This window comes from Chelonoidis abingdonii, chromosome 9, assembly GCF_003597395.2.
Source record: "Chelonoidis abingdonii isolate Lonesome George chromosome 9, CheloAbing_2.0, whole genome shotgun sequence".
In the NCBI taxonomy this organism is placed as follows: Eukaryota; Metazoa; Chordata; order Testudines; family Testudinidae; genus Chelonoidis; species Chelonoidis abingdonii.
Window position 1 is genome coordinate 52,986,394 of NC_133777.1, and position 12,203 is coordinate 52,998,596.

At 36.9% G+C, this 12,203-nt stretch overlaps 1 protein-coding gene across 1 annotated transcript in view; it reads left to right on the forward strand.

The window, feature by feature from the left end:
* The window catches only part of VPS13C (vacuolar protein sorting 13 homolog C), a 211,599-nt gene that overhangs the window by 102,306 nt on the left and 97,090 nt on the right, over positions 1 to 12,203 (forward strand). Inside the window, 7 exon segments of the mRNA XM_075069560.1 lie at positions 2,001 to 2,168; positions 5,096 to 5,400; positions 6,688 to 6,835; positions 7,498 to 7,606; positions 8,069 to 8,202; positions 10,281 to 10,437; positions 11,887 to 11,966. Of these exon segments, the coding sequence (XP_074925661.1) occupies positions 2,001 to 2,168; positions 5,096 to 5,400; positions 6,688 to 6,835; positions 7,498 to 7,606; positions 8,069 to 8,202; positions 10,281 to 10,437; positions 11,887 to 11,966 (1,101 nt within the window).

A 12,203-nucleotide genomic window follows, 5' to 3' on the forward strand; every position in this document is an offset into this window, starting at 1 on the left:
CCCACCCCCCGAATATGTATTAAGTAGTTCAGTGAGGTAGCATTCTCTCCTTCAAGTAGGCTTTTACATGCAAGTCTACAGTGGGGAAAGTTTGCAGATCTGCATCGGTGATTCCAGAAATATAATTGTAGGTAGTATTGATCTTGAATCACAAAAACTTCAATTTGGCACAATAGCAGTTACGATTCATGAGTCCCAAGAACCAGAATAGACAGGGAATATTGCAGGTTTCAATAAAAGTGAAATTGCAGAGTTACATTTGGGCAATTACATAATGTCCAGTCTTCGTGGCTCAAAATACTGAGTTTCACAGAAAGTAAGTTGACGTGAAAACTTAATTTAAAGTTTTCATCCCTCCCCCTTGCTAACCTAATGGGAAGCATTATCACAAATCAACAGATGGATTTAAGGTGTGTGTTTGGGATTTTTTATAAAGTCGGGATAATTGTATGTTTCCTCAGTCTTGCTACAAGTTTCCTTCTTGCTACTGGACATAATTATAGTTATTTCACCTACTGTGGCAATTGTCAGAATTTTTACATTTCAGATCATTATGCTGAATTGATTACTGTTTGTATTGCTTTAAGTAAAATAAATAAGCATTTAGATAGTGATATTGAGTTGGTTCTTAATGTTTTACCTACAAGATTGAAAATTACATGAAAATCCAGCAACTTGTAAGTTGCAACTTGTCAAGGAAGAAGAGCACGTAGTTCCCAGAGGCCTAATTTGTCTTGCTGCATATGGAGTTACATTAAGACACTTAAAGGTGTGGTTAAAATGGTGGAATAATAGAACATTCTAATTTTCTCCCCAAACATTGAACTGCAGTGCTATGTTGTCATAGTGGATTGCATTTTCCCCCTTTAAAAAAGGGAAAGAAAAAGGGGAGGGAAAAAACTGACCAGAGACACCAGATTTATTTGATGAAGGAAAGTCAAATATATATTCTGATTTTTACTCTGACTGCACACACATGATATTACAATTTAAAAGTAAGTCTAATTTTATGCCATAAAGAGCAAAAATTAAAGCATCACAGCTCCGAGTTTGACAGAAGTGTGGGGCTTTTAATGCCTTCTTAATAGTACTGAAGATTCAAAAGACTTTGGAAAAAAAGATTATAATGCAAAACAAGTCCTAGGGAATTAAATTTTGTCTGCAGGTATCAGTCACAAAATATCTGTGCTGCATACATGGATAAATGAGGAAAATGGTATACTGTGCACAGACTGTATGTTGTCGCTATTCCATAACTTTTTGATACTTAACCAGTTACTCTTGGACTTAGAATGCAAATCAATTTCTTATTGATGCCAAGATTCTTGTTCATGCCAAGATTTAAGATTAAATTAGGACAAATTATAGGATTATTGAAGTGCTGTGTGAATATCTGACAATTAGTTTTAAAATATTTTTGTGATAATAGGTCTGAAATGATAAAGGAATTCTTCAATTTCAGAAGAGTTAAAATAAATATCTGTGCTCTAAGAATGAGAAGTTTCAGATGTAAGAATTGTTTATATAGTACCTGTATATTGACTTTTGTATAATTTAAAGGGCTCCTTAATTTTAACTGGAGTATGAAGTGTTTTAAATCGACTTTGCGAATGAACACCTCTAGCTTGGCTTGACTTCATTGTTAAATGAGTTATAGACTATTGCATCCATATACTGCATTAGAGATGATTGCGGAAAAATCTAAATTGCCTCCAGGTGGGCTTAAAATAAAAATATGTTGTGGTTATGAAGACAAACTAGCAGATACATTTGATACTTTAAAAATGGATGTGCAAATTGTTTTCAACTTGAAATAGAATCTTTTGAGTACCCATTTTAGACTAATGTATATGCTTTGTCTGCTGTTTACATATTTAACTTCCTACTTGATTCATAAACTTTCAGAAGGGTAATATGAAAAGTAGATTAAAATTTAGTTTTGCATTTACTTGAGAACTGGGAATAGTGATGTGAGGATCCTGTACTTATGTCTTCTCTAGGCCGTCTCTATAGTAGGAGATGAAGTCTTCAGTTTCAACCTGGCACTGTATCCAGATGCTACTGAGGGAGAAGCTTACGCTGATATGTCCAAAGTGGATGGCATTGTCTCTCTGAAAGTGGGCTGCATTCAGATAGTTTATCTTCATAAATTCCTCATGTCACTTCTGGTAAGATTGCTGATTGTACCGAATTACCAGTTCATGTTGTATCTCCCTCTGTATGAAATCCACTGCTAGCTTGCAGTTGCCATTACAAAAAGGACAGATTTACTGTTTTAAATACATACTAGGAGGACAAAGGTTAGATAAAAGCATTAATTTGTAGAATAAATTCTTAATTTTAATATATGTTGGATTTAAAAAGATGTTGATCCACAAGTGCTTGAAACTCCTTTTACAAAAATGAGACATGGCGGTAACCAGAATTGAAACATTGTGTTTTTTCTCTCTCAGCATCACACAGTCACTTAAATTCATCATGCAAAACCCAGCATTATTAGAGATAATCTTCTCTTGCAGTTGATTACCTCTTCCATAACCTATAGCTCATGAGACTTATTTCTGTTTGCTTTTCTGCTCTTCATAAAATTGATGAGTTAAATGTTTTTATCTAGTTTACGGGATGCAGATTAAGTGGGATGTACCAGAAAGCTGTCATTAGGTCCTCTGTTCTCCATATTTCAGAACTATTTGCTGAAAATTACTTTTTAAAATGCAGTTAATGAATGTTGTTTATCTTAGCCACATCTTGGGTTTCTTTACCTGACTTGTGAGCAAAAGAGCTGTGTTGCTGTGCCCTGAGCCTAATGAGTTTTGATTCCCTTCATGAAGGCTGGCAGTTTGCTCACAGAAGAGTGAATCATGGTAAAGAAATAGGTTTGTTACATTTGGATAAATAGCAGAATGGGGTACCCTTCAATCACTGGTGAAAATTGTTAAAATGCCAGTTTAAGCAGGATAAGCTGTTTACACTGTTACTGAATGAGTGTTCTAGAGTGTCCAATAGCCCCATTCTCTTATCCAGTAGAATGCTGGGTCTGAGTGATCTCTGGGGAAAGTTTATATTCCATTTTTTTTTCCAATTTTAACTAATGCACAGCATTATTTTTTATGTATTCTTTTTACAAGACTTTTTACTAGTTAATTTGTGGTACTTCTAATTCTGAATGTCCCAAGAAAATGGAAACAAATTCTTTTTAGAGGTAATAGAAACCACTGTACTTTTGGTCTGGGCTGAGATCTTCAAAGCTGAATGTCCAGTTTACGTTAAAACTATTTGAATGCCCAATTTACATTTAAAACTAATGAGACCTGGGTGTCCAAATCATTCAGGAGTCTGTGAAAATACATTAAGAGTTTAAAGAAAAATAACTACACTTTTTTATAAAACTGTGGAATATTGGTATGGTCATGCTTAAGGGGAAAAGATTTATTTTTTGAATCTGGAAATTAGGAAATAACAATTCTGATGAAGAAGAGAGTGACATATCAATTAAATGTGTCCAGCACAAGGTTATTGCTGAATTATCCCCTAGCATATGCATGTATCTTCCGTTAGTAAAACCTTAAACGTGTGTTCTCACTCTATCAATCACAGATATTATTAAATCTAAAATTATTAGAATTCCCAGTAATTTTTTTTATATTCCTTTTGGAAAGACTCTGAAGAAGCCATCATTTACTAGATTTGTTAAGCAAACTGGAGGAAAGAGCATAAAGCTTAATATTTTAAAATTAGCTTTCAGTTTCACAAAGTTCTCTATTGTTGCCTGTGTCTATTTTCCAAATTTTCTGTATTAATGTCAACATTATTCACTGTCTATCCACGCATTGATTTCTTGTTGTGAAAGTGGCACGGAGAAGGGGTGTTTGAATTGTCTTTTCCCAGTAAGACTGGGAGGTGCTAGTGAAAATGTACCTTATTTTGTGCCAGGCTGCACCTTTTCTCTCCTCTCAGCAGACATGCTCCCCAGCTCATTTCTTGCTTTGCTTGAAGAAGCAACTTGTGTTTCTGGCTGAGGTGCTATCTTGAGGTGCTAGATCCCTGGTTGCCTCAGTTTTTAAAGTACCCAGACTTGTCCATAGGAACTTGACCAGGCACATACAGGCCATCAACTTACTTAAGTCCCAGAAATCCATCCATCCAGGGGCTGGTATCCTAGAATCCTCCTTCCTGGTACTCAGCGCTCTCTGTCTATGGACAGGAGACCCATCCTACAAACTCAGGCACTTATTATCTTTTTTCAAGGGATCTGAACTCTTTTTGTGTGAGCTCTGGACCTAACTTTGAAATGTCAGAGAAAGTCTAAAACAGTTTCCTTCCTATTACAGTTTCTGCTTTCCACAATAATCTGGAGATTTAGTTCCCACAGTTCTGAAATCGCTAAATTAAGATCCTCTGACAGTCATTTCATTCCCATAGAACTCTTAAACTTCATCTAGACTGTACCAAATAGAGGAGGAAATCCCACTCTCTCTTTACTCAGCACCAGATTCCAAGGTAAAAGTAGAGGTCTGGGGATTACCTCTCTCTGGCAGCTTCTGATTTTGCTCTCATGCAGCTTATTACATGGAAGACTCATGATTAACTTAAAGCTTAGAGACAATTCCACTATATCAGTTGCCACCATCTTAGAAGAAGGAACATTGCAAGGACTAATCTGTGTGAACCGATTTGTACCTGTGGCACTCTTACTATTGGAGAAACAAGTATCTTACTGGTGGTATTTTTCCATGACAGGGTGACATTGATGTAGTTACTTGCCATTTAGGTACTGGCTCGAATAGAGAGAGTGCTACCAGGGAGAGAGAACCAAATGAATAGACATGTCAAAAAGTCACCAAACTGAAGAGCGGCCTTGTAGGGAATAGGTGGTGGAGGTGTAGATGAGTGCAAAAAATGCTTAATTCTGATTGGTACCTTCCTTCCTGATTGACAGATAACAGGACTTATCTGATCTGTCAATCCATATTATCTTGCCATGGGAAAAAGTTAACAGATAAGAAATTTGCTTTTAATCATTAGTTATACAATAGGAGAGCAGCTAAACTGTATCTTAATTTTTTTTCTTTCCACCCCCTTATATTTGTTACAGAACTTTCTGAACAACTTTCAAACAGCAAAGAGGGCACTGAGTGCTGCTACAGCTCAAGCTGCAGAAAAGGCTGCTACCAGCGTGAAAGACCTGGCTCAGAGGAGTTTTCGCCTTTCAGTGGATATTCATCTGAAAGCACCAGTTATAATCATACCTCAGTCTTCAGTGTCCCATAATGCTGTCTTAATAGATCTTGGTTTGATCAGGGTACAAAACAATTTTAGCCTGGTATCTGCTGAAGGCTGCTTACTTCCTCCAGTCATTGATAAAATGGATGTGCAGCTCACGAAGCTTAAGCTGTCTAGGTATATTTGATTTTACCATCTTGAACTGAAAATTCAACAGTTAATTATTAGTAATTTACCTGCTATAAAGTTATTTAATGTAACTCCTCTGTAATTTAGAACTCCATGTGTTAGAACAAAATATTACTTTTCAAATATTGCTTAAATTAGTTGATGAATTTAGGATAAAAAGGTGTTTATTTTTTCCATTGTGAAGGTAAGTAAAGCTGAAAATGATTAAATCATGAATTGACTGATAACAAAAGGCAACATCACCTCAAATAGTGTTCTGTTTATGAAATTATAAACACACTTCAAGAATGTTTGTTTATATTTGAGCTCTAAGGTGTTTTTTGAAATGTCAGAACAATGAAATTTAATGTGGATAAATGTAAAGTAATTCACATTGGAAAAAATAACCCCAACTATACATACAGTATGATGGGGACGCGGGGGGGGGCTAATTTAGCTACCACTGATCAGGAAACAGATCTTGGAGTCATTGTGGATAGTTCTCTGAAGACATCCACGCAGTGTGCAGCAGCAGCCAAAACAAATGGAATGTTAGGAATCATTAAAAAAGGGATATAGAATAAGACGGAGAATATCTTATTGCCCTTATAAATCCATGGTATGCCCACGTCTTGAATACTGCATACAGATGTGGTCTCCTCATCTCAAAAAAGATATACAGGCACTAGAAAAGTTTCAGAAAAGGGCAACTGAAATGATTAGGGGTTTGGAACGGGTCCCATATGAGGAGAGATTAAAGAGGCTAGGACTTATCAGCTTGAAAGAGGAGACTAAAGGGGATATGATAGATGGTATTGAAATCATGAGTGATTTGGAGAAAGTGAATAAGGAACAGTTATTTACTGTTCCCATAATAAAAGAGCTAGGGCCACAAGTGAAATAATGGGCAGCAGGTTTAAAACAAATGAAAGAAGCGCTTCATGCAGCGCACAGTCAACTAGTGGAACTCCTTGCCTGAGGAGTTGTGAGGCTAGGACTATAACAGGGTTTAATAGAGAACGTGAATAAATTCATGGAGGTTAAGTCCATAATGGCTATTAGCCGGGATGGTAATGAAATGTGCCTTACCTCTTGTTGTCGAGAGGTGTTTGAATGGCAGGAGAGATATCACTTGACCATTACCTGTTAGGTTCACTCCCTCTGGGGCACCTGGCATTGGCCACTGTCGGTAGACAGGATACTGGGCTGGATGGACCTTTGGTCTGACCCAGTACGGCCATTCTTATGTTCTTAACATGGTTTGTTTTATATTTTTGTTACCTGTTTCTTTACTAGGACAATTGTACAGCCTGGTTTTTCACAGCCTGACATTCAGATACTTCATCCTATTAATCTGAATCTGTCTGTGAATCGAAATCTAGCTGCAACGTGGTATCACAAAATTCCTATGTTGGAAATCAAAGGGCATCTTGACACAATGAATGTAAGTATTTTTCTTTAAACGTGCTACTTTCTGATTATGTTGTGTTGATAGTGTGAACCTTTACACTGTTAATAATTCCATGAATAGTCTTTGTTTAAAAAAAAAAAAATTACAGGTTGGTTAAGTCTATGCAGGTTTATTAGGACCAAGAAGAGACACATCGTGTTGTTAGGTTTAGTTGGAATGGTGCGGGGGGAACCGTTAAAATTTTTTTACTGCACAAGAATATTGAACTAAAATGTTTTTAAACTGTTAAAGAAAATACACTGTGATCAAGAAGGTATATACATTTGTATAAAAAGAAAATCAGATGAGTTTACATCTCATCGCCATCTTTTAGAAAGAACATGTTGTAAATAAGACTGAATTCTATTGTGGATAGTCAGATTCCTTTTCACAGGCCTAAAAAGGCTTTACTCAGTAACTTGTGTGTTGTGTTTTGTTGCTGTTTTGTATTTCTTGGATGGTCACACATAGGGCTGCATTTATGAAAGCCATATTATTGTGGCGGTTGATTTTTTTGAGTGGTACTGCTGAGTGAGACGTGATAATTAAAGAGTAATGTATTCCTGCCTTAAAGAGCTGCTTTGCTGGTATAGGTGAACAGTAGAAGGAACAGATATACAATTCATTCTTTAAAACATTAAGCTGTTACGTTGCAGGTTATTTTAAGTCAAGAGGATTTGAATGTTCTGCTTAAAGTATTGACAGAAAACCTTGGTGAAGCAGATGAAATGTTAAATAAAGCAAAACCAATAGTGCAAGAGGAAGGTAAGAGACTTTCTTCTGCAGACTTCAATTTTAAATGAGTGTTATTCTTCATTAAACTTTTTCAGTGAAAGTGAACAGTTAAATGTAAATGAAAAGCAAGTGTAATTCTCTAAGTCTGTCCCTAATTTTTACTAAACGTTTGTTCTCTTGCTTTCTTGTCTTATGTATGTATGTTGATGTTGCTCATACTTAAACATATATATGAAAGAGAAAATATTGGAAGTAAAAATGAGAAATGTTGTTAACTAAAAATCTGTGTGGAGTTAGCCAATATTGTCATTGTGAGAGTATTTGTAATCAACAGTGCTTCTTTATTCCAATCTTTACTGAAAGGCTCAGTTGAAAGAAATATTGTACATTTTCACTAAAAATCTTTATATAAAATACATAGAATGTGTTTCTTATGTGAAATGAATTGTAACACTTTTTTGAACGAAATTAACAAATCATTGAAAATTGCAGGAAACATTAAAGGAACTGAGATACCTCTGTCAACACAGAATGAGAGTACTTCAGGAGAAAGCTTGCCTGGTACAACAAAAGTAGCATTACATGAAGATGTAACCAACATGCTCCTTAATTTTGAAATCAAAGAGGTACGTATTTAACTGTACAATATCTTCCTTGTGGCTGACCGGGAGGACCAGGTTTTGTATCCCTCTGTGGCTGCTTTGCATCAACCAGAACAGAGTAACCATAAAGCCAGTTCAGCAGGATACTCAGATTGCCCTTGGTTAAGGATATCACTAGTGGGTGGAGCTTACTCAACTCAGTGCCAGCTTCCTGGTCCCCAGTGTAGCACCTTTTTCCCCCCCCCAGCGGTTTTTAGTTACCCATCTGTTACTTGCTCAGCCAGTGAAGAAATGTTGGTAGGAGATGGATGCTGCTATAGAAAAGAATAATTTCCCTAGGTAACTTGAAATGGATCCATATCAAATGTAAATACTGGCAGCCTTCTGCTTTTGACCTTTAGCAATATCAGAATGTTGTGTTCAGTCCAAATAAAATGAAACAAAGCAAAACCTTGGATTCTAGCAAAGAAATCTTGTGGTATCCAAAATAGTCCCTAGAATCACTGGTTTTTAGAAGTTACAAAACGGAAAATAAAAATTTCTCATCCTCAAAGAGAAAAGAGCCTCTGAGTTTTTCGTTCAGTCAGACTTCATTACATGCTCTGATTTCATAGTGTACACACTGGCCCAATTTTTCTCCTTTTCTGAGAGGGTGGGGGCAATCCAGGAGCTGTAATCGGCTGCCTGATCTGTATTATGAACCCAATTTGTTTTCCAGCAACTGTCTGAATATGGAATGTTCTGGCTGTGGCCCCAGTTCTGTTGTAAATTGGATCACACTAACGGCTATATTAACTTGATCCCCTTAGATCTGGCCACTGTGTGGATATACGCTAGCTGAGAATTGGCAGAATGCAGATGTCCATGACAGGATTTGGGGGACAACTGCCATAGTATCAAGCTGGTCTGCTTTACACCCTCTGAGATTTTTTTCCCCTGTGCCGGGAATACTCTCACTTCTTCAGTAAGGGATAGATTAGATCTCTCTCTGCTTCATGCTGCAAAATGGCCAGAACTGGGGATAGAATCTGGGTCTTAACTCATGATTGTGTTTGGGAATAGGGGATATCTCATTTAAAACATTGTCGTTTTGATTATAAGGTTGTACATCCCTCTGAATATTTTTGACTCACTATAATTCTTGTGCTTTCTTGTCTTCATGCCTCTTACCATGCTTCCCCTCTACCTGGAATGGTTTCCTAATAATATTCTAACAAGCACTGTATTATTTTTCATCTAATTCCATTTAACTACATCCTGCAATGCTTTCTACTACCACATCAATCTCTTAACTAAAATTGCTATTCTCTTGATCTGGACTCATGGTAGCTTTTCCCCTTAGCTCAGATCATAAGGTGTTAAAGGGTAGGATGACCAGATGTCCCGATTTTTTAGGGTCAGTCCCGATTTTTGGGTCTTTTTCTTATATAGGCACCTATTACCCCCCACCTCCTGTCCCACTTTTTCACATTTGCTGTCTGGTCGCCCTAGTTGAGGGGTAAGCACTGTGTATTACCGAGATGGGGTACATTGATGGTGGTGTTGAGGTTATTTTTTAATCATTTTGATTCTAACTGGAAGAACAGTTATTTACTTGCACATTCTGTTCATTCACTTGAGGATTTAGATACATTACTCATCTAAAGTAGCACATAGTTCACATTAGTGTGAGTTCCCCCTTCCTTGCCCTTGGAGAGGGCAACTTAGTATTTTTCTGAGTGTTCAGTTGCTTCTTTTGTGTACAGCACTGAACAAAGTCTTACGCTAAAGAGTTTATAATATAAAATTGATCTAGATAAGACCAGGAGGTACTGAAAAAGCTAGAGAGAGAGAACCTTTTTCCCTTTCCATACCGTTGCTATGGATTGTAAGTGAAAATTTTTCTGGAGGGATTTTACAGATATAGTGGCTTTGCTGAGTGGAATTGAGAGAACAGTACATACATATGGAAAAAGCATAGATACGGGCATGTGTGAGGTAAATAAACAATGTGTCAATGCTGTAATTGCTGAGTTTTATTGTAGAGTTATGGACATTATAATTACCTGCTATAACCAGTGAATACTTTATTTGGAATATAACTTTAAATTATCCCCCACTAGGTTGTGGTAGCTTTGATGAGACAGGTGCAGAAGGAGGGGCATCCCTTACATATTCTAACTGTGCTACAGCTTGGAAGTGAAACCAGAATTGGAAATCACGATATGACTGCAACAGCTTATCTGAATAAAATTACTTTGAAGTGCCTTGAATTTACTGGTAAGTGCATTGTAACTTGGCGCTTTGTGTATAGTACCCAAACATGATAGCAGTAAGGTTGTACAGTTAAAAATTTTAGAAGTGCAGAAATGAATTTCTGCAGCAACATTAACTTTGTGACATTGTCCTTAGGTAATGATGTTGCAAGAAGTCAGTCTTCAGTGGTCTAAGGGCTTGTTTTTGGTGTAAAAGTTAGCTTGAGTTAGTACACTTAAGCTAGTTCAAACGGAATAACAGCTCCAGTGAGAGCAACCACACTGCAAACCAGCACTTGAGGTACACACAGTGATTAGATTAGCAAATGATGAGTTTTAACTCATGCTGCTGCATCCTCAGCAATTTTGGAGCTTCACCCCTTTCTGTCAGGCCAGCTAGCTCGAGCTTGAAGCACCACTTAATTTGAGCTAGATGGTTTTATGTATAACAGGAGTCTCTTTATTGTGGTGGTAACTCAAGCTGTCACCTGAGTGTATTGTTCTTAACCACACTGTCAATTTAATTGTGCAACCTTAATATTATATAGTGTAATAAGTATTTGATAGCTGTACTGTTTCCAAAAGCAAATGCTAAAAAAATTTTTTCAATGAAAGTTTCATTTTAATTGTATGACTTCATGCCCAGCTAAAGCTCTGCTCATTAATAGATATATGTTAAGATGAGAACTCCAGCATTTTTTATTGTGTGTTTTTAAATAAGGAAAAATCCATAAGTAGATTTGAGCCCAAAAGGAAGACTCCCGCCCCCCCTCAAGGACAAACAAAAAAACCAAGCAAACAACAGAAAAACAGCATATGGCAGCAAGACTCGGTCTCAGTCAACTGACTTGGGCTCACGCTGTGGAGCTAAAAATGCAGTGTACATGATCAGGGTTGGGCTGGAGACTGGACTCTGGGACCCTCCTCACTCATGGAGTTTTCAGAGCCTAGGCTCCAGCCGGAGCCTGAGGATCTGTGCTACTATTTTTAGTTCTCTTGCATGAACTTGAGACAGTTGATCTGGGTTCTGAAACTTGCTGCTACTGGTCTTTTTTTTGCAGTGTTAGATGTATAATTGAAATATTTGAGTAATGATTCTGACTTTTGCTACAAAGAATGGTATACAATGATGTCGTCATGATGATGATGTAGAAGTAGCAGTGGGAAGATGCACATTTTTTCCATACTGAAACTTTTTCGTGGGTTTAACATAGTGTAAAAAAGACTAAAACCATTACTTGGATAAAATCACACATAAAACATTTATTTTCTTTAGATAGCTCTTGATTGGTGGTCTTTAAACTGAAAATGACTGTTTACAATTATTTTCATTATGACCCATTACTTCATTTTCAATAGCTGAGTCGATTAACAGTTAAAGCATTTGCATGGGGGCTTGCTTCTTTATAAAATATGTGTGTGAGAGAGAGTGATTTGAAGTAATATAAATGTATATGTGCCCTTTTGTCTACAGACTCTAAAGGAGATCCTCTTCATATTATTAATTCTTCAGATGAGACTGGTGAACACCTTCTGAAAATGGAGTACATAAAGGTTTTAGTATAGTCTTTATTGAAACCTGTGGATTATTTTAACCAGTTTTAAAGCCCTGCTTTGGATTTCCAGTGGTGTATTATACTTTTGGAGTCTGAGGAGAGTCTAGCCACTGCCTCAATTTTGGGGTGACTAGATGCACTCTCAAGATGCAAGCCTTCTATTTGACACCCTCCTTCGAAGTGTTAGAACTGATTCTCCAGATGCCTAGCCTTCTGGGTGCAGAACAGTAACCCT